This window comes from Balaenoptera borealis (assembly GCF_965194805.1).
Source record: "Balaenoptera borealis genome assembly, chromosome: 12".
Classification (NCBI taxonomy): Eukaryota; Metazoa; Chordata; class Mammalia; order Artiodactyla; family Balaenopteridae; genus Balaenoptera; species Balaenoptera borealis.
Genome location: NC_138869.1, coordinates 11,512,968 through 11,540,030, shown reverse-complemented (window position 1 = coordinate 11,540,030; position 27,063 = coordinate 11,512,968). Strand labels below are relative to the sequence as shown.

Here is a 27,063-nt window from a genome sequence, read left to right as displayed (position 1 = left end):
TAGATTAAGCAGATTCTTTAGAAAGGGAGAGTCATGCCTCTCAGCTTAAGTCGGCCCATGGCTTCTGTGACTCAGGGCTCCATTCTGCAGTGGTTGGGAAATGGTTGCTATACAAATGGTATCTCTTAGAATATCAAATCCTACTGCTATGGAGATGTTAAATTCATATTTTAGTGCTAGAGTTTCTTAACTATTAAAAGATTTGGACAAACGTAGTAATGATTAACTCCATGAATCCACATGGAGCCTTTTTCCTCTTAAAGAGAAAGTTATAGTCTCTCATAACCTTTCAGAAATTAACTAAACTGTTAACCCCACACCCTTCCAGTAAAAAGTTAGTGCTAAACTCAGTGACAGGTGACCAAATTCTCAATCAGTAGGATTTTATAGATCAATGTGAAACTGAAGAAGATTGTATTCTAGTGTACTAGAGGTCTTCTGGGTGTTTTTTACTCTATTTTGTAAGGAATGTAAAGCTCTCCCTCAGTTGCTAAAGATTCTAAGATAGCATAATTGGGAGGCTGACATGGTGTGTCATCTGGGTTTCTGGTACTGTTCTTTCTAGAGAGTTAGCTATAGCTGACATAGTGGCAGAAAATCTTGATGTTAGGAGGTAATGATGACCAAGTAGATGGGTTTATTTTTGGTACATTTCAGCATTTCAGATGCTCTACAGTGATGAGCATTAGTGGTCTTGTGATATGTTAACATACATTAGAGGATGCAAAAAGAAGAATTGAGTGGCCAGAAAGCTTTATGAGAAATACATACTTAATAGTGAAAGCGAGTGAAGAACTGGTTGGTTGATGTCGTTAACTAATACCATTCTTCTTCCCTGAACCAGTAACTTAAATACTTGACTTTTCGTCTACTTTCTACTTTCTTTCGCCTTTTTCCCTCCTCCCACCTTCCATCAATATTAGTTTAGAAATGAATAACACCAGAAGCCAGTTATCTTAAGACACTGTTCTCACCACTTTGGCTCCGTGGGGCTCAGGTACATCCCTCATTGTACTGCCAGTCCCTGAGTGTAGTGCACGGTGACTCGGCAAACCTGATGAAAGGCTAAGCAGGCAAAATAGTCACATTTGGCCAGTTATCTAATTCTGACTTTCCCAGTATTCTCCTCCAGAAAGACTTTAAAACAATTTGGGGAAGGCCAGGATTCTTTGGTAATCTGGCGTGTATACACTGGTATTACGTGGGACCTTTACAGATGTTAATGGCTTTCTCTCTTCTACTTTCATCCCTCTTACCTATTCTTATTCACCTGTGCCCCCTCACTTCCCTTCTTTTCTGCCCTTTGACTTTTTCCTTTCTCCCCTACCCCATGTCTCCGTTGATTTTTATTCTTTCAGCTTTGTCACCGAAAAGACCTGGACTTGACAAAAGTAGGCTACCTTGACTCCAACACTAACAGCTGTGCTGACAGACCTTCCCTGATCAGCTCGAGTCATTCTGAGCTGACTCCTCATCCCTCTGTCGGACCCACCTCTGAGACTGGCTTTACAAGCAGGAGTGGAGATGGACCTCAGACCCTTGTGAGAAACTCGGACCAGGCATTTCGGACAGAGTTTAACTTGATGTATGCCTACTCCCCATTGAACGCTATGCCTCGAGCAGATGGATTGTATCGAGGGTCTCCCCTAGTAGGGGATAGGAAGCCTTTACATTTGGATGGGGGCTATTCCCCTGCAGAAGGGTTTCCCAGCAGATATGAGCATGGTTTTATGAAAGACCTCTCTCGTGGATCCATGTCACCTGGTGGCGAAAGGGCTTGTGAAGGAGTCCCATCTGCCCCCCAGAACCCACCACAGAGGAAAAAGGTAAGTGTTTCACATTTTATAGGCCCTTTTGAAGAACTTTAACTGAATAATTCAACACATATTTACTTGAGTTACCACTGTGTTTTCAGCACTGTTCTCAATGTGAGGAAAATGAAGATAAGTAAGACGGTCTCTTGGGATGTCTAGTGAAAGACTGTTTTAATATAATTTGATGAGTGCTGTAAATGTTAAGCAAATTCAAATGCCTACCATGTATGTGCCATACACATGGCTAGGCAATTCAAAGGATATAGCAGTGAAAAAGAATAATGCTACTTACATGTTTTATATAGTACTTTTCATGTTCTAGGCGCTGTTAAGCTCTTCTTATGCATTTAACCTCACAATAATCCTGTAAGATGGGTAATTTCCCATTTTGTAGATGATGAAACTAAGGCAAGTTGAGTAACTTGCCCATGGTCACACAGCTAGTATATGGAAGAGCCAGGACACTACCCAGGTCTGTCTGATTCCAGACTGCACGCTCTTATTGCCACCATGCTATATTGCCTCCTAGGTTCCGCCCTAATGGAGCTTATAGCAAGTGAGACTGAGCTTAGCAGATAATTATATTAATGATGAGAAAGGAGTTGTTCAGATGTGATGAGAACAACTTAACAGGAAACCTGACCAAGTCGGATATGTGGAGGGTACTTGAGAACAAACAAGAGGTTCGTAGCCAAGTTTGAGGGGTGGTAGAGTGCAAGGTGACAGGTCACTGATTTGGCTGATCTCAAAACAGGAAGTAGGAATCAATCAGCCAGCAAATTGAGGGGGTGAAGATCTTACAGAAGAGAGAGCAGAACAAGTAACTGTGACACTCCATTGAGTGGGCAGCAGGGATGTGATGTGGTTGCAGTTGAATGTTGCTCTGGTGGCAGGTGAATAGTGGGGATAGTCAGGAGGAGAATACAGAGGTGGGCAGGGCCAGGTCTCAGAGATCTGGTTTGGGGCTTGACTTGTAGGTGATGCCTGATCTATAAATTACAAAGCCAAAACTGTGCTTTTTTTATGTCTGTGGTTTTCAACTAGGGGCATTTGGAAATGCATAGGAGTATTTTGAGTTGTCACAGCAACTTCCATTTACTGGTCAGAGCTAGAGGTGTTTAATGTTGTGTGTGTGTGACAGTCTCACATAATTGCAAAATGTCTGTGATACTCTTGTTCAAATGTAGCCTAGTGGCTTTTTGTCTTTGCATTACAGTGAAATACGTTACCAGAATTTATTAACCCCTTTCCATGATTGTGTATAGAAAATGCATACACAAAATTGTCTTACTTTGTGTTTTTGTTATATTTTACATTTGAACAGAAAAATGAGAGCCCTAAGTGGATAAAAGAAGGAGGAAACACTGGCAGATAATTTGTAATAAAATAGCATTGCGGGGGAAATTCCCTGGCGGTCCGGTGGTTAGGACACCGTGCTTTCACTACGGATCGAACCCTGGTCGGGGAACTAAGATCCCACATGCTGCGAGGCGCAGCCAAAAAAATAGCACTGGGTTTAGAATACTGTTGCATGAACAGCACTGACTAGCAGGAACAGAAGTGGAAACAGTCTTTGGATTTCTGGTTTCATTTATTATGTGCAAAAGTGATTGAAATCATGATCTGTTATTTCAGAAATATTGTTGAGCACCTGCTGTCAACCAAGTTCTGCACTGTATGTTAAAGATAAAAAGCCAAATAAACTTGGTCTTTGCCCTTGTAGAACATGACAGTTTACAGGCATACAAGACATTGTAATAGGTCGAGAGGCAGTGTAAGCACGGTGTGCTGCAACAGCAGAGAGGAGGTGTACTAGGCAGGGCAGGGAGGAGGGGTTTGTTGTGGCAGTCAGGAAAGAATAAGGCAGAGGAATGGCAGATCGAGGAGAAGTTTCCAAGTACAGGCTTTCTAGAGCCGGCTTGCTAAAGTATAAACAGGAAATCATTTCCTTTCTCCTTTTTTTTTTTTTTTTTTTTTTTTTTAAATAAATTTATTTATTTATGTATTTATTTATGGCTGTGTTGGGTCTTCGTTTCTGTGCGAGGGCTTTCTCCAGTTGTGGCGAGCAGGGGCCACTCTTCATCGCGGTGCGCGGGCCTCTCACCGTCGCGGCCTCTCCCGTTGCGGAGCACAGGCTCCAGACGCGCAGGCTCAGTAGTTGTGGCTCACGGGCTTAGTCGCTCCGCGGCATGTGGGATCTTCCCAGACCAGGGCTCGAACCCGTGTCCCCTGCATTGGCAGGTAGATTCTCAACCACTGCGCCACCAGGGAAGCCCTCCTTTCTCCTTTTACACTAGTTTCTCTATGTGTAAAACAGTAACAGTAATAAATCCCTGGGTATGTCTTGAAAAATTGAGCACATTTAAAAACACTGAAGCATTGGCTTTTTCTTTTTGGTTTTGTGTGTGTGTGTGTGTTTTGTTTTGTTTTGTTTTCAAACAACTAACTCTAGGGATTTCTGGGGAGTGAGGAAGATCTATCAGAATCACCTAGGAGACATTTTCAAACTACAGACTCCCAGCTCTTCACCTTCCCTTTTCTAGGTGCTACCGTTGTTACAAATAGCTATGATAGCACACTTTTGTTGAAGGGAACTGTAATCTCACAGGTTTTTCTGAAGGCAGAATAAAGGTTGAGGTCTACTGGTGAATACCATTTTTCAAAAATGCCATCTCCTAGTGTATTCTCTTTTCCTTACCAGTTTCTGACTGATTTAAATAAGTAGCTGTGCTCAGGTCTCTCTCACACTTGGAAAAGTCACCTGTTGGTGCCTGCTTTGTTTGCATGGCTTGCTAGCAGTTTACTAGGGTTCCATCTTCTTTCCCCATTGCTAGTGATCCACTAATGATGTCTAGCTAGGGTCCTATTTCTTCTTTCCTTCCTAGGTATCCCTGCTGGAGTACCGCAAACGGAAACAAGAAGCCAAGGAAAATTCTGCTGGTGGGGGAGGTGACTCTACACAGAGCAAAAGCAAGTCTGCAGGAGCTGGGCAAGGCAGCAGTAACTCACTTTCTGACACTGGTGCCCACGGTGTGCAGGGATCCTCAGCCCGAACCCCATCTTCCCCTCACAAAAAGTTCTCCCCGTCTCATTCCTCTATGTCTCATTTGGAGGCAGTAAGCCCATCGGATTCCAGAGGCACTTCATCTCACTGCAGACCTCAAGAGAGTATCAGCAGTAGGTGGTAAGTTTATGTTTGATGCTTTAATGATTAAATTCAGGAGGGAAGTAAACATCTAGGCTCTTTACCTAAGATGCATGGAAACACTTATCTGAGAAAGCCAGCCAACAGTGCTATCTACCCTATTCAGCTGATTTAATAGTATCAGCCACAATCCACCAGCCCTACAGAAGCAAAGAATTGCCACCAAGCCTGCAAAACAACATGTTGGATGGCATATAGCTGTGGACACAGTGGAGTTATTTTTTTCGCTGGGCACTAACACTGCCTCTTCTGTTTTCTCATTTCGTGTGAAAGGTAAGTCAGGATTTGAGCTCAGTTCCCCTTAAATTAACAACAGATATCTCAGTTCCACACGGCTAGCATATACAGAGAGATATGACACGTTCTGAAAGGATTTGTCTGGTTTAGGGGACACCGCAAATAAATAATACTAATGTCAGGTACTGAGTATCAAATGAGTGAAATAAAGAATGAGGCATTTTAGGGATCTTGAACTGAAGAAATGAGGTCTGAGAAAGGAGAGACATGGCTCAAGGGAGTAATGTTCATTAATCTGTGAAACATTAAACTACTACCACGTGCCAGTCACATGAGTTCACAGAAGAGAAAATTAGCATTTCAAGATGGCGGTTAAAAGAAGTAGACAGCTTCAAATCCCCCTTTTCCTCAATTGCTTTTTTTCTTTAAAAGTGTTTATTCTTAGGTGCCTGACATAGTTTGAGGCAGAGAAAATACCTTGTTTTAAATTGGTCCTGAAGAAAATAATGTTTAAAAAGAGGGTGTTCTAAGAGAATACGTTGTACAGTTTTTTGTCAGAGCTTTGTTTGTTCCAGACTCTTATTTCTAAAGTCCTGTGGCATAAACCTACACACCCTTTTGCCTTCACAGGATGGTTCCCACATCAGTAGAACGACTCCGAGAAGGAGGGAGCATCCCCAAGGTCCTCCGAAGCAGTGTGAGGGTGGCCCAGAAAGGAGAGCCTTCTCCCACGTGGGAGAGTAACATCACAGAAAAAGACTCAGGTGAGCCTGTGGCCTTCTGCCAACCAGGTACAGGGACACGAGCCCGGCTCTACACAATGCCCACCAAATGCGGGGCTGAGGTGCGTCCGTTTCTTAGGCAGTTGGGCTCCGGTTTATGCAGAGTTCCAGCTCAGTCTTGCTTTCACTCTTTTGGGCTACAGCATTCTTAAGATCTAGCATTGCTTGCTCTTTGTCTGCTCTTTTTTCCCAAAGGATACCTTTATGTAACTCATCTCTCCAAAGCCCTGGGAATCACCTTGATGAAGGATGAAGAGAAAAAAGGAGACAGAAATCAGATCAGCCATTTAAACCACCCCATAATTAACCACTCCTTTTGCCCTTCTGGCATGCTGCACTCACCTGATTTGTCAGAAAGAGAGCGGCATGGGTTGGTGCTGGCATTGGTGACTTGAATGAACAATGGATCTCTCACACTTATTCTAAGAAAATAAGTTGATTTTGTATTACCTTCCAGACCCTGCAGATGGTGAAGGCCCAGAGACACTGAGCTCAGCACTCTCTAAAGGAGCAGCCGTTTACAGCCCTTCCAGATACAGCTACCAGGTGAGACAAGAAAGTGCTCATCTCTGGGCATAAGAATGTGTTCTGGGTTCCAAATGTTTTGTGATCCTGGCCATCCTTTGCAGTTGAGATGCCGTCTTTGCATATAGTTTCAGCAGCTTTGGAGATAAGTCATCATCTGCTCACCTTCAGGTAATAAATCATGCCAGAAAAATTAAGTGACCAAAGACAGCCATTTTACTGTCCTTGGTATCCTAAAAAGAACAAATGTTTTAAGAAGATGAAGAAAAAGAAAAAGTAGGATATTTTAAATATTCACAAGCCTAAATGGCTTAAATAGGGACTTTTTCACCTCCTTATGCTTTTCCTCCCAACTCTTTCTAGCTCCTGCAGTGTGATAGTCCACGGACAGAATCACAAAGCCTCCTTCAACAGAGTTCCTCCCCCTTTAGAGGACATCCCACCCAGTCTCCGGGATACAGTTATCGAACTACTGCACTGAGACCTGGGAACCCCCCTTCTCATGGTTCTTCAGAATCCTCCCTCTCTTCCACGTCCTATTCCAGCCCTGCCCACCCTGTGTCCACAGACTCGTTGGCCCCATTTACGGGGACACCAGGGTATTATAGCAGCCAGCCACATTCTGGAAACAGCACCGGCAGCAGTCTTCCAAGGAGGAGCTGCCCTTCTAGTGCTGCTAGCCCTACCCCGCAGGGCCCCTCAGACTCGCCGACCTCAGACTCGGTTTCCCAGTCCAGCACAGGAACTCTGAGTTCCACCTCCTTTCCTCAGAACTCTAGGTCGTCATTGCCATCAGACTTCCGGACTATCAGTCTGCCCAGTGCTGGGCAGTCAGCTGCCTACCAGGCCTCCAGGGTATCTGCGGTTTCCAATTCACAGCACTACCCGCATCGAGGGAGTGGGGGTGTGCACCAGTACCGGCTCCAGCCACTGCAGGGGTCGGGGGTCAAGACTCAGACAGGACTTTCCTAGGGCTTCTGGATTTGGGCAAACAGAACTTGAATGAGCCCATAGCTGCTTCCTTCCAGCTGCCTCTGGAACCTAGGCCGAGCATATTGCTGGGGGAGGGGGTACAAGGTGCCAGAGGATTGGGTCTGGTCAACAAGAAACAAGACTTGTGGTCGTGACTGGCTCTGGCCTTGGAGAAAGATGTAAATCTTGTCTGAAGCAGAGACTATAAAGAAGTTTCTCCCTGCTGTTAAGGGTACATTGTTGACAAGCAAATGGTGTTTCGGTTAGTAATGGTTCTAAGTGCAATGAGTTGTGTTGAAGCCTCCGTCTCCCATCCTTGCCTGTATCCTGTAGTCACTTGTGCAGTGAGGACATCTTTTTAAATCAAAAAAAAAAAAAGTTTTCAAAGGAAAAAACGGTGAAAAGAGCCAATCTCAAAGCCCCAAGCCATCTGAGTAGTGTTAGGGTTTTATGCACTTAAGAAAAAAGGTAGGTATATAAGACAACCATTCCAAAAGCAGTTATCTGGCCAAGATGTGTCCACCCAAGAATATTCCTTACCTTTGTCTTAGAAACACCAATAAAGAGGCAGGGATAGTGAAGCTTGGAGTGTGCTCTGACTGAGGGGTGCCTGGATCTCTGAGGAAGAGCTCATGGTCAACTCTTGATTATTCAGGAGCAGATTGTCCTAGTAGATAGTCTGAGCCCCCAGCTTGTACCATCCCACTCCCCTTCCGCAAGCTATTTCACAGCTCAGTAATCTATGAAGTAAGTAGGCAAAGAAAAGAGATATAACTGAGATGGGCCAATTGCATTGCTACTTATCAGCTTTTGGCAATAAATTTGATTAGGAAGGGTCCCAGGTGGTTTGGGAATTCTTTGAATTTTATTTTTTCTACTCCCAATTAATCAGGAGTTGACGATCCCCTGAGTAGGACTGCCTCCGTGATTGGGGAGCATGCACTTGTGACTGCAGGGTAAGAGTGGAAAGATACGTTTGTGGAATGGCACCGACAGGACTGCGATTGTGTGTGGCATGTCCCACGTTTCTTTGGGAGATGCTTATTTGAGAGTGGCCCAGGTGAGAGTGTTATAAAGCCACCCACACACCTAATAACACTGTTCTGGATGAGAGATGAGAGCAGACTGGCTTCTCCCCATCAGTGCATTGTGCCTGTTGTACACCCCTGCAGGAGCCCTGGAGCCAGCCAGGTGGGGTACACAATCTTTTTAAATTCCATACGGTTGCCAGCTTATTTCTTTCACTTGTTTACTGTAATATCCGGCGTGTTTTTATTTATCTAATTTTGTATTCAGTTATAACCATGGTAGGGGTAGCAGATATCTGACAGGTGTAATCCCTGGTGCTGCAGTGGACCTTACTTCTTTCTTTTGGACAAGATAATACTGTGAGTCTCCCTCCTTCCTTCCCTCCAGTTTGTTTTCTCCTTTTTTCCCTCAGCCTCTTACATCCCCTTTCTTTCTACCCTCTCCTACAACTATCATATGCACAGTCTTCTCTCTTTGTGTGTGACTGTTACAAAATTTCACTTTTTCAAAATTGAAATCAGGTGTTTGCTCAAATGAGGGGAGATTTTTTTTTAATGCTGAGACTTCAGCAGAATACTTTTTTGTTTCCCCCACAAACCCATCAGTCTGGGAGAGCGTTGGGAGTGGAAATCATGTTGCCTGGGATGCTGGTTTCTTTGTATATTATATAAAACGTATGTAAATGTCTCTCCATTTGGGCTGGGGTTTGCATTCTCCCCTTGGCTGTTAACCGAGGGGAGAGGCCAGCGGGCAGGCGGCCCTCACCCTGCCTGGCACGTGCAGAGACCCCAGCCACTCTGTGTGGGCAGGGTGCTGTCAAGACCAGACCTCTGGGGGGGGGTGGGGGCGGGGGGGTGGGGGGGACTCTTGGAAGGGAAGAAGTATCACTTCTTTCTCAAGTGGAGTGTTTACACCTTGCTGTAACATTTGAACTTTCACAAGAGATGTAATAATTTTGATAATAAAATTCTTAACCATAATAATCATAAGTTGAGAACTTCTTTGTCCAGTTCTGTGACCTTGCCTTGCCTGGTTTTCCTAACGCTGTCCTTACTTGAAGAGAGCAAAGATGGACCCACATTCAGGAAACTGTGCTCTTGGTGTTGTTTTGTCCATAATGGGGTGAGGAATACAGACTGATCTTCCTTCACCATTTTATGATTAAGATCAGGCTATAATCCTTTACTAAACAGCTACTGAGTGCTAGGCTATATGTAAGGTGCTGGGAATATGAAGATAAGACAGCCTCCTCCTCTATTACTAGGTACGTTGCTTTCGATGTGATATAAATATTAGAAGCTGAACTGTATTAAAGAAATAAGCAAGTGCACCTTGTATACAACTTCACAGTTAACCAGGCTCTTCCATTTATGTCATTGGTTGTCTCATTCATCCTTAGAATATGTTAAGGTAGGTATATTATTCCCATTCTATAATTTTTTACTAGTTTCAGAGGATATAATGTGTCCAAGATTTCTCTCTTCTAAATGGCAGGCTCCAACTGACAGTCTTGGAAATTTTGCAGTTTACCCAGGAAACAAAAAGAGATAGCTAGAGATGCTTTGAAACTGACTAGAAATCACTTAACTAGCTGGAAAAGTATATCATACCAGTTCTTGCCTTAAAAAACAGTCTGGGCTTTTTAGCCTTCAGGCATCAGTTTGATGGTGCATGGTTCTCTGTTTACTAAAGGTCACCCTGAAGAAAAAAATGCACTATTGTCCAAATGGAGTAGGCCGTTTACTTTGAAACTACACTGATAATCAGTTCATCAGCACAGCCTTCATAACCTGCTATGAGGCTCAGAGACAGAAAGGTTCCTGTGCTGAAGATGAATAAAGGAAACAGCTTGGAGAAAAAGCATAGTTATTGAAGGAGATGGTGTTCCCCTATAACTTTTCCCTGCTCCTACACTCAAAACTTACTCTGAGATACAAAACCTTGGGCAACTTTATAGGAAAATTACACATCCCCATGAGCCTCAAAACACCAATAGCCACAAGACCTTCATGGTATCACGTTCTGTTCCAGAGGAAGCAATGGTGTGTCTGATGGGTCTCAGAACTCCAAACGAGCACTCACTTGGAAGTTCAGCGAGCCAATTTGAGAACAACAGTCAAACTAGAAGGGATTTGCAGTGCGTGCAAAGGTGCTTGGGTAAGTCTGAAGGGGCTGGAGCAGTCTGGGCCCAAGAAAATTCTAAACAGCAAAGCTCCCAGGAGAGAGCTCCACACTGAAAAGAAACTCCTGATAGAATCCAAATTGAGCAGGAGAGGTGGAGGATCACATTAAAGTATTTTGAATGAGTGAAACTAGGATTGTCCAAAAAAGTGTTAAATAACTTACCTTGTTCTTTAACTCCTGAGAGAAACAGTTGGTCATAGATTGTTCTGCTGGGGCTTCCCTGGTGGCGCAGTGGTTAAGAATCCGCCTGCCAGCGCAGAGGACATGGGTTCGAGCCCTGGTCCGGGAAGATCCCACATACCGCAGAGCAACTAAGCTCGTGCACGGTAACTACTGAGCCTGTGCTCCAGAGCCCAGGAGCCACAACTACTGAAGCCCGCTCGCCTAGAGCCCATGCTCCACAACAAGAAAAGCCACCGCAATGAGAAGCCTATGCACCGCAACAAAGAGTAGCCCCCGCTCGCTGCAACTAGAGAAAGCCCACACACAGCAACGAAGACCCAACACAGCCAAAAATAATACAAATAAATAAACTTGTAAAAAAATAAATTGTTCTGCTGAATGTCAACTGCTATTGTTTGCACAGTCCATATTTTAATATTTTACACACACACAAAAAAAAATGTGCTGTAAAACCTTGAAACTAGAAAAAAATCATGCCTCCCTTTATTTACCCATAAAAATGGATAACTGAAAGTACCATAGTCAAATTCCAAACAGTTACAAGAAAGGAGCAGAATAATATCCCCACAGATAAAAGCATGCTAATGAAATAGGACAGGAAAAGGAAATAACAGGTATACAGATTGGGAAAAAAGAAATGACTGTTCACAGAGGACATAATTGTCTTATAGAAAATCCAAAAGAATTGACTCCCCCCCCAAAAATAAAAAAATGCAACTAATAAGCAGTTATAGCAAGGTTGCAAGGTATAAGTTTAATGATACAAATGTCAATTGCTTCCCTATATATGAACAACAACTGGAATTTGAAAGTTTAAACAATAACATTTGCATTAGAACCGAAAAAATGAAATAGGTATAAATCTAACAAAATATCTAAAAGACCTATATGGGTAAAACTACAGAATTCTTGATGAAAGAAACCAAAGAACTAAATAAACAGGGATATTCCATGGCCATGAATGGGAAGACTCAATGTCAGGATGTCTGATCTCAACTTGACCTTTAGATTTGTAATCCCAATCAAAATCCCAGCAGATAGGGCTTCCTTGGTGGCGCAGTGGTTGAGAACCTGCCTGCCAATGCAGGGGACACGGGTTTGAGCCCTGGTCCGGGAAGATCCCACATGCCGCAGAGCAACTAAGCCCGTGTGCCACAACTACTGAGCCTGCACTCTAGAGTCTGCGAGCCACAACTACTGAGCACACGTGCCACAACTACTGAAGCCCACACGCCTAGAGCCCGTGCTCTGCAACAAGCCACCGTAGTGAGAAGCCTGCCCACCGCAACGAAGAGCAGCCCTCGCTAGACGCAACTAGAGAAAGCCCGCGCGCAGCAACAAAGACCCAACACAGCCAAAAATAAATAAATAAAATAAAATCCCAGCAGGTTATTTTGTGGATATCAACAAAATTATTCTAAAGTTTATAGGCAGCGGAAAAAGACCCAGAATAGCCAACACAGTGTTAAAAGGGAAGAATGAAGTCAGCCGGCCTTTGAGACTTACTATAAAGCTACAGTAATCAAAACAGCATGGTATTGGAATAAGAATAGACAAATAGGTTGATAGAGCACCCGGAAACAAACCCACACAAATACAGTCAACTGATATTTGACAAGGGCAATACAGTGGAGAAAAGATAGTCTTCAACAAATGGAGCTGGAACAATTGGACATCCACGTGCAAAAAATGAATCTAGACACAGACCTTAAACACTCTTCACAGGACTTCCCTGGTGGTGCAGTGGTTAAGAATCTGCCTGCCAATGCAGGGGACACGGGTTCGAGCCCTGGTCCGGGAAGATCCCACATGCCCATGGAGCAAGTAAGCCCATGTGCCACAACTACTGATCCTGCGCTCTAGAGCCCGAGAGCCACAACTACTGAGCCTGCATGCCACAACTACTGAAGTCCTCACACCACATCGAACAGTAGCCCCTGCTCAACGCAACCAGAGGAAGCCTGCGTTCAGCAACGAAGACCCAATGCAGCCAAATAAATAATTTTTTTTTTTAAATGAATCCGCCTGCCAGTGCGGGGGACACGGGTTCGAGTTCTGGCCCCAGAAGATCCCACATGCCACGGAGCAACTAAGCTGGTGTGCCACAACTACTGAGCCTGCGCTCTGGAGACCACGAGCCACAACTACTGAAGCCCACACACCTAGAGCCCATGCTTCGAACAAGAGAAGCCACCACAGTGAGACGCCCACGCACCGCAACAAAGAGTAGCTCTCACTCGCTGCAACTAGAGAAAGCCCGTGCACAGCAACGAAGACCCAACACAGCCATAAATAAATAAACAAATAAATTTAAGGAAAAAAGCAAACAAACAACTCTTCACAAAAACTAACTCAATGTATCACAGACCTAAATGCAAAACTATACCTAGACAATAACAGAAAATCTAGAAAACCTTGGGTTTGGCGATGACTTTTTAGATTCAACACCAAAACCACCATCCATGAAAGAAATAATTGGTAAGCTGGACTTGATTAAAATTAACATCTGTTCTGCAAAAGACACTGACAGAGTGAGAAGACAAGCCACATACTGGGAGAAAATACTTGCAAAAGACATCTCTAATAAGGGACTGTTACCCAACATACAAAGAGCTCTTAAAACTCAACAAGTAAACAGACAATGTAAAGCAATCTTAAGATTTAGTGCAATCCTTACCAAAATTCCAATGGCATATTTCACAGAAATAGAGCAAACAATCCTAAAATATATGTGGAACCACAAAAGACCCTGAATAGCCAAAGCAATCCTGAGAAAGAACAAAGCTGGAGGCAGGCATCATGCTTTCTGATTTCAAACTATATTACAAAGCTGTGGTGATTACAACAGTATGGTACTGGCATTAAAAAAAAAGACACATAGATAAATGGAACAGAACAGAGAACCCAAAAATAAACTCACACATATATGATCAATTAATTTATGACAGAGGAGCCAAGAATATACAATAGGGAAAGGACAGTCTCTTCAATAAGTGGGAAAGCTGGACAGCCACGTCTAAAAGAATGTAATGGGACCACTATCTTATACCATGTACAGAAATTAACTCAAAATGGATTAAAGACTTGAATGTAAGACTTGAAACTGTGAAACTCCTAGAAGGAAACAGGCTGTATGCTCCTTGCCATCGGTCTTGATGATGATTTTTTGGATTTGACACCACACGAGCAACAAAAGCCAAAGTAAACAAGTGAGACTACCTCAAACTAAAAATCATCTGCACAGCAAAAGAAGGGAAACCACGGACAAAATGAAAAGGCAACCTACTGAATGGGAGAAAATATTTACAAATCATATATCTGATAAGGTGTTGGTATCTAAAAATATATAAAGAACTCATATAACTCAAAAAGAAAAATTGCAATTAAAAAATGGGCAGAGGATCTGAGTATACTTTTCCAAGTAAGAGAGACAGATGGCAAACAGGACAAAAAAGTGCTCCACATCACTAATCACCAGGGAAATGTAAATCAAAACTACAATGAAAAAAAAAAAAAACTACAATGAAATTCCACTTCACACCTGTTAGAATGGCTGTTATCAAAAAGACAAATCAGTTCAGTGAAGATGTGGAGAAAAGTGAACCCATGTGCACTCTTGGTGGGGATGTAAATTTTTGCAGCCTCCATGGAAACCAGTACAGAGGTTCCTCAGAGAATTAAAAATAGAACTACCATACGATCCAGCAATCCCACTTCTGGGTATTTACCTGAAAAAAAAAGACTAACTCAAAAAGACATTTGCACCCCCATGTTCACTGCAGCATTACTTACAGTAGCCAAGATATGGAAACATCCTATGTGTCCATAAATGGATGAATGGATAAAGAAAATGTATATTTACAATGACAGCCATAAGCAAAAAATGAAATCCCGCCATTTGCAACAACATGGTTGCTCCTTAAGGGCATTATGCTAAGTGAAATAATTTAGAGAAAGACAGATACTATATGATCTCACTTATATGGGTAATCTTTAAAAAAAAAAAAGAACTCATGGATACAGAGAACAGATTTGTGGTTGGTTGCCAGAGGTGGAGGTTGGGAGGTGGGCCAGATGGGTGAAGGTGGTCAAAAGGTCAAACTTGGAGTTGTAAATAAGTCCTAGGGATGTAATATACAGCCTGCTGACTAGAGTTAATAATACTGTATTTGCGGGCTTCCCTGGTGGCGCAGTGGTTAAGAATCCGCCTGCCAATGCAGGGGACACGGGTTCGAGCCCTGGTCTGGGAAGATCCCACATGCCACGGAGCAACTAAGCCTGTGCACCACAACTACTGAGCCTGCCCTCTAGAGCCCGTGAGCCACAACTACTGAGCCTGCGTGCCACAACTACTGAAGCCTGCACGCCTAGAGCTTGTGCTCTGCAACAAGAGAAGCCACCACAATGAGAAGCCCACGCACCGCAACAAAGAGTAGCCCCTGCTCACCGCAACTAGAGAAAGCCCGCACGCAGCAACAAAGACTCAACGCAGCCAAAAATAAATAAGTAAATAAATTTTTTTAAAGTCTTTTTTTTTAAGTGGCAAATATCGAAGACGGGCAAAAAAAGACAACATGTGTCAATAGGTGTTTCCAAAGACCAAAAAAAAGCAAGAGAACAGAACAAATACCAAAAGTTATAATTCAAGAAAACTTTTCCTGAAATATTTCAAACCACAAACTGAAAGAACATAATGCATACCTTGTAAATTCAACCAAGAATTCAAACCCAATATCCAGACATTCTAAAATTGTTGGAGTTTAAAGAAAAGAAAAAAATCTTGGATATCTAGGCCTAAAAAGTTATTTATAATGGAAGGAAAATTAAGCTCTGTCAGGTTTTGTTTTGTTTTGTTTTGTTTTGTTTTGTTTTATGGCTGCATTGGGTCTTCATTGCTGCACGCAGGCTTTCTCTAGTTGCAGGGAGCGGGGGCTACTCTTCGTTGCGGTGCATGGGCTTCTCATTGCTGTGGCTTCTCTTGTTGCAGAGCATGGGCTCCAGGCGCGTGGGCTCAGTAGTTGTGGTGCACGGGCTTAGTTGCTCTGCGGCATGTGGGATCTTCCCAGACCAGGGATCAAACTCGTGTCCCCTGCATTGGCAGACGGATTCTTAACCACTGTGCCACCAGGGAAGTCCCTCTGTCAGGTTTTTTGACAGCCACACTTTATGGCAAAAGAGAATGGAATAATATATTTAAGATACTCAAAGAGACTATGAACCAAAAGTTTCATACCAACTATGTAATAGCAGCAAACTGTCATCCTCATGCCAGAACCTGGGGAACTTTATTCCTGTTAATTCTTTCTTAGGAATATGTTAGAAACTGAGCTGATTTGGATGACCAAACTGTCTTAAGAAACAGCAACAGAAAGTGGTTGTGAGTTAATTATATGCAGTTAGCTATGTGTAGAACTAAGAATGAATGAGGAATATAAGGTGAGACTGCAGTGTCAGCTGGTTCATGTGACCTAGGCAATGTAAATACAGTGCAACTACAAAGAAATAAGCAGAAAATAATATGGTTTTAGTAGTTATATTTGTGGTATTATATATGAGGGCTTTAATGTGAGAGAAAGCAAATGAATCCAATGTCCTTGAGAACCAACTTAGAGTCCCCATGCCGCAAATGAGTCTGCATGCTGCAACTAAAGATCCCATGTGCCACAACTAAGACCTGGCGCAGCCAAATAAATAAATATTAAAAAAAAAAAAAAAAGACACCAATTTAAAGAGGCTTCTGCTCACCAACGACAACATTTTAAGCATTAATTATGATAAATGTAACAGAATCAAGCATGTTTAAATCCATGAGTTCATAATGGTACCAAAACAATAATTGTTCATCTTGGGAGGATGTTAGGGAACCAACTCTTATTTTTGAAAACTAGAAAATAAAGGGAAATACTCCAGCATTATTCTTGCCTTTCCTATACAAGTTGTACCACTAGCTGGCTAGATCGAAAATGAGGATGTTTCCCTTTATAGAAGCTTTCCCACAAATAAGAGAATGATAGATTTGGAGCATCACTATTTTTCAACCCGTAATTACACAAAAGCAATTAGATACTATGTATCTCTTGATAAAAAACCAACAACAACTATAAAGCAGTCATTAAAATGTTCAAACATACACTTGAATGTGAATAAGCATCTAGATCCAATTTGCTGGAAATACAGAGAACAGAGGGAACTTGTTCAACTAAACCACAAGAATGGAGCCAGCAAAATCCCAGCTGTGGAACGCTACATAACAAATGGTCCAGTTTCTTCAACAAATTTGCAAGGAGGGATGAAAAGAAACAAAGTGGGTAAAGACATATAGAATAGTCATAAAGAATTCTTTTTGACATAAAGAATAGTCAAAACTAAACTATTTTGTTTAAAGATGCTCACTTGGATGAAAAAAATTATAAAAGTTGGAAAGTGATTACAATAAAAAGCCAGGCAGTGGCTACTCTTAGGAGGGAAGGAAGGGGGGTAGTGTTTGGGAGCACTTGAAAGGCTTCTGGGGTGGTTAGCAAGATTTTCTTTGGTTATGGTTAGAAGGTTATGTTTAATAGGTCATCTGCCTGTACATTTGTCTTATGCTGCAATATGTCTAACAAAACAAAGAACAAAACCTTACATAGCCACAATAAACAGGCAAACAGCCCTGCTACTAAGTGGCCTAATGTCATTTGAGCCCAGGGCCTCTGTCTGGCCTCTTTGTGTATTTCTAGAGCCTGGCAGTACCCGAGCAGAACAGGCATTTGACACATATTTTGTTGAATGACTAAATGAATCTGAAGAAGCCTCCAACCCACTCAGGTTGAATTTCGGCACCTAAATGAGCTTTCCCGAACCTCCAGATCTGTGTGGGTGCCAGCAGATGGTGTCACCTGTCCTGCTCTGCCTCAGTGGACTTGCAAGGGGTTTCAAACTAGAGCTCTATTGGAAACTTGGAGTCTGGTGAGTTCTACCAATTTCATGCTCCTTAGTCACCTCCCAAAATGACAGTTCTCCATGTCATCTGGCTTCCCAGCGCTCTCTACTTTTACGACGTACCATCCTTCTCTCCCAGCTTCTCTGCAGTGCTCTTTTCTTTGACGGACAAACCCCTACCTCCTCCATATTGTCTGTTGGCCTTGACTGAATATGGTTCACTCCTTAGGACGCCACCTCCTTTGCAGCCTCTGACGTGGAGGCTGCTCCTTCTCTCACATCCTGTTGCGTGGAGGCTCTCCCTAAATGTTTCCAGACAAAATATATCTTGTCCCTCAGATTAAAAATCCCTGCTTCCTCTGCTGCTCACGCATTAGTTACTGCGCTTTCAGCCCTCTTCCTGCTGTCATCTTAACCGTCTAACCTCTCTCTCTGATTCTTTGATCTTTGGAGCAACTTGGCTTGTCTTCTGCACCCCAATTTCTGCCATTATCCTCACCATTTGGGCGGACATCCTAACCAGGTTGCCTCACATCTCAAAGTCTTTTACAAGAATTAGAATATTCAGGTCAAATACCCAACTTTCTAATTAGCTACAATCTCCTAACCTTCCAGCTTTTTCACATAAACTTTAGCGCCTTGATTTCTCCATTTCCTCCGTCAGTTTGCCCCATTGCAGGCTCTCCTTTTCCCATACCCAGCCTAGATCTGTTGGTGGCTCTCTGACTCGGCTTACCTTGCACCTACCTTTCAGCCTATAGTCTACCTTCTGTGCCTGCCCTCCCATCTGTTGGTGTCACCACAAATTCATGGTCACCCATCAGTCCTTTTCTTGATCCTTTTTTATCCTTGGACAGCCCCTTTAGCAACTGTTCCAAACTTTCATAATTCTTCTCAAACCCCTTGCTCATTCCCTTTTCTTTCAGTAGACAGTGTTGCCTCCTGCTTCACTGAAGAATTGAATGCCATCAGGCAAGAGCTCCCTACATCTTGTACTTTACCCCAAAAAAGAGGCTTCCTCGCCTCTTCCATTAGTCATCCTCTCTTTTTCTTTAAACTCTTACCGGCCATGACCTACAAACATTCAGAACTCTTCCATGTTTAAAGAAAAAGAGATTCCATAGCCTCCTCTAGATTACATGCTGATCTTTGTTCACTGTACTTAATATTTCCTGAAAGAGTTCCAGTCACTTATTTCCCCTTCTTATACACACTTCTCCAGAAGGAGATCCTCACTCAGTCACCTCCCATTCTCTTCCTGAACAGACCTCATTTTGGCTCTAACCTCACTCCTCTGAACATGCTTTTACCAAATCCAACAGTAGCTTCCTTGTTCCCAAATCTAGTAGACACATTTTTAAGTCCCTAATTCTGGACCTCTCTGCTCCATCTGACCAGTTGAACTTCCCCTTGAATTATAAATCCTTGGTTTCGCTAACACCACATTCTCATGGTTCTCGTCATAGCTCTGACTCTCCTTCTGGACATCCATTCCTCTGATTGCTGTTTTCCAGCACTTTGCAGCCCCGTGCTCTTTTCACACTACACAGTCACCCTGAACAAGCTCATCTGTACTTCATATGTCAGCCATTACCTGCACGTTTGTGTTTCTGGCCCAAATCTTTCTCTTGAGCTCCCAAATCTATGTAAGTCAACTGACTCCTGAACAGTCCACCAGGATGTCCCACATGCATGTCTCAAATTGAACTGATTATCTTGCTCCCCTGCTGTACTGGCAAGTTTTTCTTTTCCCCCCAAGCAAAAAATTTAACTCTCCTTGATGCCACTGTATCCCTTATCCCCACAATCAGTCAGTTACTAAGTGTAATTTCTATTTCCTAAATATTGAATTCCTTATCTCTCTCAAAACCACTGCCACCACCTTGCTTCAGGCCAGACTTCTGCTTTCCTTTTTCTTAAAATTGTCTCCGTCTAACTCAACCCCCTAACACTACAACCAGAGTGATCTTTCTGAAATGTATATCTAATTGTGTCCTTTTCCTGCTTAAAATCCTTCCCCATTGCTCTTAGGTCTGAACTGCTGTACACAGCCTCAGAGCTTAGTCATCATCTGGCCTTTGCTGATCTCTCCAGATGAATCTCTGACCCTCCCTACCTCACACTTCACAGTTCAGGGTTACTAAATTGCTCTTATTTCTTCACAGGTTCATTTTGGTTTCTCATCTCAGCCTTTTTCCCCAAGCTGCGTTGTCTTTCATGAATGGCTTTCCTCGCCCCTGCCTGCCTGCCTACCTCCTGTTCATCCTACAGTTAAAATTGTCCATCCCCTGCTCTACCCACCCCACCTAAAGCCATGCAAGGTATCCCTACCTGGGGTACCCACAGTACCCTGCACCAGGCAGATTTCATCTCCCCAACCAGACCCTTAAGACGGAGAATCTGATTTTGTTCTTTAAATTCTTAGCAGATACTATGTGCTCAAAATGTGTTGAATGAAGATTCAGTTCCCAAGTGCAAAAATTATAATCAGCGTAGCTGCCACATGGGGCACGTTACTATGTGCAAGACACTGCAAAGCAATTCACACGCATTCCCTCATTTGTTCCTTACAACTTTAGAGAGAGGTGAAAGGACTTGCCCAAGGCCACACAGGCAGAAAAGGGTGGAGCCTTGTTTTCAAGCCCATGCCATCAGGAGCTGGCAGAGACTGCCAGCTATTCTCTCCTTTCTCCTTGGAAACAACTCCAATTTTATTTGTTAACAGATTACATTTCAGTTAGGTGTGCAGTGTGACTCAGTCCTATGGGATCTCCAGAAGTCTCTTTAAAATGAAATGCGGCTCAAAGTGACGAGTCCAAGCAGCCACTTCAGGCCATGAGGTGTCCTTGAGGATGAAAGCCAGGATTGAAAGTGGTGCTGGGTTCCATGTCAGTCATGGTCTGGCTACCTCCACATAAGGTCTGTTAATACGCAGCCACGGCTGGTACAAAGGGTCAGGTTGAATCTTGCCCCTCTTAATCCCCTGGGGGCCAACTCAGAGAAGGAGAAGCTAGCATGGGTGATATAAAGTGTTTCTTTATTTGAATGTCATTCCACCTGCACTGAAGCTCAAACCCAGCAGCAGCAGAAGGGGTCAGGACCGAAATCAGTGTTACCAAATCGGACGATGAACGGCGAGGACACGTTCAGACGGAACTTACTAACGGGGTGTAGACAACACCAAGCTATCCTAATGACACACAGCATAGGCCCTCTGCTGGTCAGAGCTCAGGGGAGGACTGTGGCTCCCTTGTTCCCTTCTCAGGAAACTCCAGTCCCACCCGAAGGCTAGCCCTGAGCCAGGCAGGGGCCTGCGGAAGTTTCTCGTGCTGGGAAGGTCCCAGCTTCTCCAGAGAGAGGGTTTCCCTTTCTCAGTTCACACTGGAAGCTGAAGAAGGGTGATTCCCCTGTGCCCAAGTAGGAACTTCAAAAGGTGGCCAAAGAATTTTTCCCTACAGCCTTGTCTAAAAGCTCTCAACTTCTTGGCTATAGCAGGCCTGAAAAAGATCTTGATCCTACCCATGGTGTTTTCCTCCATGGGTACTGGTCCCCAGAGAGGAAAGTTTACACATCCCAAGACCCGGAAGGACTTGAGCAAGCAGTGCTCTGAACCCCCACTAGGTTGGAGCTGCCTTGGCCTCTCCTGAGATAGTCCCACACCAGGCAAAGGAAACCAGATGATGCCAGATCCCTCTGGTCCAGGCACGGCTGGGGGAGGAGTGCCTCAGTGGGCTGCTCAAAGCTCAGCGTCTTTCAGGGACCAAGAGACCGATCTGGGAACAGACCATCTCTGCTTCAGCCTCCTCCCGAAGGCTAAAGCCAAGTTGCCAGGCGTGGGTGAGAGCAAACTACAGACATCCTTGCTGTGATGGCTTCCTGGCCCCGGAGAGCCATCTGGGCCCTGGCTTGGCGACACTTCAGCCTCACCTAGGGTCTCTGGTGGAAACATCTGTTTCCCGCTCTGCTCCCACCTCTGCTAAAGCTTCAGGGACAGGGCTTTGGTTTGGTACCCAATCCAGCCTCTTTCCCTTCCCTAAGGCACCCTGGTGTTCCTTCAGCCCCACCAACACTCCCCTCCTAACCCCAAGCTCCTGGGTGCGTCTCCCACTGCCCCACAGCAGCTGGCTGGGTGGATGGTAACAGGGAATCACTGTCCAACCACCCCAAGGGGAACCACCCTCCCTTTCTCTACCACTAACCCACTCCAGTGGCGCGAACCTGCTCAGCAGTCACCTGGACGGTTCCCTTGATGTGGCGCCTCTACCCCGATGGGGTGGGGCATGGCTGCCTGGGCCCCGCCTCCGCCTGAGGAGGTGGGTCCTAACCTTCCCACCAGCAGCCCACAGGGTCTGCGGCCCCCGTGGGTGGTAGGCCCTCCCCTCGCACAGTGGGCACGCAGCAGCTGCTCCCCTTTCCTCCGCGTCCTGTCCCCTCTATCCTCCTCTCCTTCCCCTTCCTTTCTCCCCCTGCACCTGGCCTCCAGCAGCTCACCTCTCCCTTTGCCTCCTTCCCATCCCTGTTCCTTCCTCGTCTCTGGCCACCTCCCCTCCCACCTCCAGGTTCTCTATCCATCACGCCTCCCTCTCTGATCACTTTCTCCACTTCTGTACCCTCTAAATCCACCCCACCCCCCATCGCTCGGTCTCCCTCCCTCCTTCTCTCCCTGTCTCTGCACCTCCTTCTTCTCTTTCTCCCATCTGTCTTCTCCCCATTTCTTTTTTTTTTTTATGGCCGCACCACGTGGCATGTGGTATCTTAGTTCCCCGACCAGGGATGGAACCCGCACCCCCTGCATTGGAAGCGCGGAGTCTTAACCACTGGCCCGCCAGGGAAGTCCCCTTCCTCCCATTTCTAATCCCTTGCTCCTGGTCCCTCCCCCTGATGCCCTCCAACATTGGGCTTTGGTTTGGATCTTGGAGGAACTCACTTCTGCCACCCCACTCCCCACCTTCACGAGGCTCCCCTCACCCTCCCACTCAGCACGGGACCCTGGTGGGAGCAGGGGAGAGGGGAGCACAGTGCAGGGACCAGAGCACAAGGGGCAGGTATCTGCCCAGGAGGAGGGAGTAGAGAGGGCGGGGGGCAGGACTTAGTAAGTTCCAGGTTTCAGGAACCCTCCCAGGCCCCAGCATGTGACTCCAGTTAGGGTCCAGATGGGGGACTCAGGCAGAGGATTTCTAGGGTCTGTCTTGGAAACTCTGTCAGGTCCAGGTCCCATGGAAATGAACACAAGGCTGCAAATACATGGCACTCGCTGCTTTCCTCCCTCGGGCTGAGGCCCACATGACATGGAGACCACACGCTTCCCCACTGAGCCTGCAGGGGCCTCATGCCCCCCCTCCACAACAGGCCAGGCAGCCAGTGCCTGGAGACAGAAGTAGGCACACGAGATGAAGCCAACCGGCCGCCAAAATGGGGGCTGGAAGGGGCTGTCCAAGCCCCAAGCCAGATGGCTCTACCACCGGGTCCCCAAGGCAGTGAGGGGAGGTCAGAAACACCTGCAGTCTCCTTCCTGTGCTCCCTGCAGGAGGGGAGATGTCCCCACGGTGGGAGGAGAGGGGGAGAGAAGACTCTTCATCTGCCCCCCACACACCTACACGCGCGCGCGCGCACGCACACACACACACACACACACACACACACACACACTCACTCATGCCTCGGCTCCAAGCGTGCCCACCAGGTTGCAGACCCTGGGCAAACCGCAAGGCGAGAGGTGGGCAGGGAGGAGGAAGAGGTGGGGAGAGGGTTACGAGGCCTGGGGATGGGGACAGGGGGTACCCTGTTCAGAGGTGACCTGCAAGTTCAAGTTATGCAGAAAAGTATCAAAGAGGCAAGACAGTCTCTGCCCTTGGCAGAAGGGGGTGGGGGGACAACAGCACGAGAAGGGGCAGAGGGGCGACGCATCCCCTAATTCCCTACTCATGGGCGCCTCTCCCCAACCCTGACAACAGGGCCAAGAAGTCTATGCTGTACAAAACAGGCCGGGGTCAAGGGTCCAGTCACTGGTGAGCCATCCGAGCAGGGAGGAGGCCAGGCCAGCCCCAGAGCTACTTCCAGCCCCAGCTGCAGAGGCCAAGCGCCATCAAGACAGGAGTCCAAGCGCTGCTCCAGAGCCTGCCTGTCTTGGCTCAGAGTCCGCGTGGACAGGGCCCCAGCCAGCATCTGACCAGAAGGCCCTGTGCTTTCTCCCTCGGTGCAGCTCAGACTCCTTTGGGAGAGCTGGGACCAGGCTGGAGCAGGAGCAGAGAGGCCCCAGGGAGGCCGGTGGTGCCTGGAGCTCTGTGACGAGATGATGGAACCATCATCGGCCAAACAAAAAAGATAGGAAAGAGTCCAGTGTGCTGCCCTGGAGCAGTGTCTTGGATAAGTTTCTGCAGGAGGCGGGGACCAGAGGAGGCAAGGATAGAGCCAGGCAGCAGCCCTCCAGACTGAGGGAGCCTGGTGGGGGAGCCACGGCATCTCCTTCCCCTGAAGGCTCTGCAGGGCCCTGGCCAGGCTGGAGGGGAAGAGGAGGCCAGGGACTGGGGGCCGTCTCCCTTAGGTCAGTTGAGGGAGGTGCAGACCCAGACCCTCCCAGGCTCTGCAGGGCCTCTCCCCTCCCTCAGGCTGCATCCCAGCCCCAGCCTCTCTTCAAAGCCCGGAGCTCGCAGGCAGGTAGCAGGTGAGGTCAGTCCAAGATCGGGGTCTTCCCTCAGAGCGTGAATGGAGGGATGAGAGGGCAGGAGACAGGACAAGCTGAGGGCAGGTCAATTCCTGGGCTGTGATCCCGGCCTTCAGGGTCCCTGTGAGTGAGCGACGGGACAGGGGAGGACTCCCCATCCAGAGACATCACCCCCTGGCCGCAACACAGAGCTTACTGTAGAGCCCACAAAATCTAAGAGAGAGAGAGAGAGAATTGGAGAAAGTCAGAGGCCGCCCGGCACTGGGGCTCCGTCAGCCACTCCTCAGGGCACAGCTGGGCAGAGGGGTGGGCTGCCCACGTTCTGAAATGCAGCCAGCCCTGACTAGCTGGAAGGCCTTGAGCCAGCCATTCAACCTCTCTGAGCCCCGATTTCCTCATCTGTAAAATGAACATAATAGCCTACTTCTTCACAGAGTGATTCTGAGGGGTTAAAAAGATGTAAATAATGCCAGCCGAGGGCTGTGCACAGTGTCTGGCACATAGTAAATAGTGGAAATGACACCAACATATAGCTTACTTTTCTTCCAGAGGTCTTTGGCTCAGAACTGAATGGTGAGGCTCACTGACCTTGAGCTCCCAGTGAGGGAAGGAAATCCCCAGATGCTGAAGGAAGGCAAACTGGGGCTCCCTTATGTCACTTTTAACACTGAGCTGTTAGGGCGCTTCGGGGAGGAAGGAGAGGACGCTGAGTGGGCCAACCTCACACCAGTCACAACCCCAAACCTCTTCGGAAAGGCCACGTGGCTGTCTTAGTCTTGCACTTCTGGAAGCTGCCACCAGAGGGCAGGCTCCGACCTCACACCAAGACCATAGCAACCACCAGGTGCCAGTGTCTCCAGGGACAGGAGCCTCAGAGAAGGACAGCTTAGCAGCCCAGGAGGGCCCTGAAAAGGGGACTGGCAGCAGGCAAGAGCCTGGCCTTTGGACTTGGACCTCAAATCCTGGCTCCACCACTTAGGTAACCTTGGGCAAGTTACTGGACCTCTCCAGACCTCGGCTTTCTCATTTATGAAATGGTGGTCATGATGCCTGCCTGATGGGGAGCTGTGAGGAGTGACAGCTTTCACTGAGCATTCACCGCTCCCCCGTTAGAGGCACAACCTTTCTTCCTTGCAGGACAGCCCTGTTAGGTGGTACCGTTCTCACCACCCTCGTTTTTTGTTTTTTTGTTTTTCCCTTATTTTTCTTCCAGTTTTATTGAGATATAATTGACATACAGTACTACAGAAGTTGGAGGTGTAGAGCAGAATGACTTGACTTATATTTTGTGAAAGTATTAGCAAACAATTTTTTTCTAATTTAAGAAACACTTCATATAGCAGTTGGTAACCTCCATGTAAAACGTGTTAAATTTACCAAACATAACATTACCTGAAATGGGCTGTGAAACCCTCAATATTATTTGGTGCTCTGAAACTTTTTACATAAACCAGAGCTGGGAGAGTGCTGATTCATAAGACAAATTCTGCTCTTTTCTTCTTTCTCTTACTCCACTGTCACCTCCAAGACATGTTAGACTGGAGGCTGAGCCCTCCCTGCCATGGGGAGGCAGAGGGGGAGGCCTCATGGAGAACATGGATTGCGACAAGGGTCGGCAATAGATGCCTCTAGGATGTGAAACACCTGACTTGGATTAGGAGGTTTCTCAGGAGGATGAAAGGAAAGGGTTGTTCTGAAGCTGGAGCGCCTCTCCCCATCCCTTATCCCATCTTATGACGACAGTTCTGAGGGGTTGTTCTGGAATGTGCATAGATGGTGGGGACTGGGGGACAGTGCAAGCCTGGACAGGGCTCAGGTGGGGTGAGTCAGGTAGAGTCTGGGTGTCAGTGCTTAGCACTGGGTCAGGTGTCCTTCCGGTCATCTGGTGTGCCTGTTTGTATCCAAGTCCAGTTGTACTGGGAAGAGGATGGAGACTATGGACCACTCCATAGATCAGGTCTCTGAATATCCTCGGGGGATAAAAAGGACGTGAGTCTTACTTTTTTTTTTTTTTCACCACCCTCATTTTAGGTAGTGCAGGAAACTGAGGCTCAAAGAGGTGAATTCATTTCTTAGCTCAACCTGCTTCCAACACAGACAACCTGCCTTCACAGTCCAAGGGTATTCACACCACAATACTAGAGTAACTCCTGCCAAATGAGATAATAACCCTCACTATCGTTATCCCCATTTTACAGATAAGAGGCTCCAAGAGATGAATGTAATTAAAGGAAAGTGATGAACATACACCCAGCACACGCTAAGAGCTCAAGGAAGGGTGAGACTACGAAATCCGATTTCCCATGGCAGAACACGGGCACCCAGACAGACGGGGTGTCTCCCCTTTCTCTAGGGGCAGCATGGGCCCCTGGGTCAGAGGACCGACCTTCCTTTAGAGAGCAATCTGGAATTAGCATTACAATTGTGAGTGCGCAATTCCACTTCTGGAAAGACACCAAGAAAACAGAAGGCAAAGACAAAGGTGGTCATTGTAGCATTGCCAGTAATAGTAAAAACCTGGGAACCTCCCTAACAGCCCCTACAAGG

The 27,063-nt window shown here is 46.0% G+C and overlaps 2 protein-coding genes across 15 annotated transcripts in view; one reads left to right on the top strand and one right to left on the bottom strand.

The window, feature by feature from the left end:
* Positions 1-27,063, top strand: part of SETD5 (SET domain containing 5) — a 117,681-nt gene that overhangs the window by 70,738 nt on the left and 19,880 nt on the right. For 10 of the 13 annotated variants that reach the window (XM_082344314.1, XM_082344318.1, XM_082344320.1 and 7 more), the window contains 5 exons: positions 1,359-1,826; positions 4,700-4,998; positions 5,887-6,020; positions 6,496-6,584; positions 6,927-7,946. In XM_082344314.1, the coding sequence (XP_082200440.1) occupies positions 1,359-1,826; positions 4,700-4,998; positions 5,887-6,020; positions 6,496-6,584; positions 6,927-7,535 (1,599 nt within the window). In that variant the 3' untranslated portion in view covers positions 7,536-7,946. Of the gene's footprint in view, positions 1-1,358; positions 1,827-4,699; positions 4,999-5,886; positions 6,021-6,495; positions 6,585-6,667; positions 6,735-6,926; positions 7,947-27,063 lie in introns of those variants that run through there. The other 3 variants (XR_014232056.1, XM_082344312.1, XM_082344313.1) reach the window with 2 other exon arrangements.
* Positions 20,871-27,063, bottom strand: part of LHFPL4 (LHFPL tetraspan subfamily member 4) — a 31,517-nt gene continuing 25,324 nt past the window's right edge. The window contains exons 4-5 of one of the 2 annotated variants that reach the window (XR_014232067.1): positions 23,478-24,729; positions 20,871-23,445 (exon numbers count right to left, since the gene is read on the bottom strand). Coding sequence is in view for 1 of the 2 variants with exons in the window: in XM_082344440.1 (XP_082200566.1) it covers positions 24,629-24,729 (101 nt within the window). In the remaining variant the exon portion in view is untranslated. Of the gene's footprint in view, positions 24,730-27,063 lie in introns of both variants that reach the window. The other variant, XM_082344440.1, reaches the window with a different exon arrangement.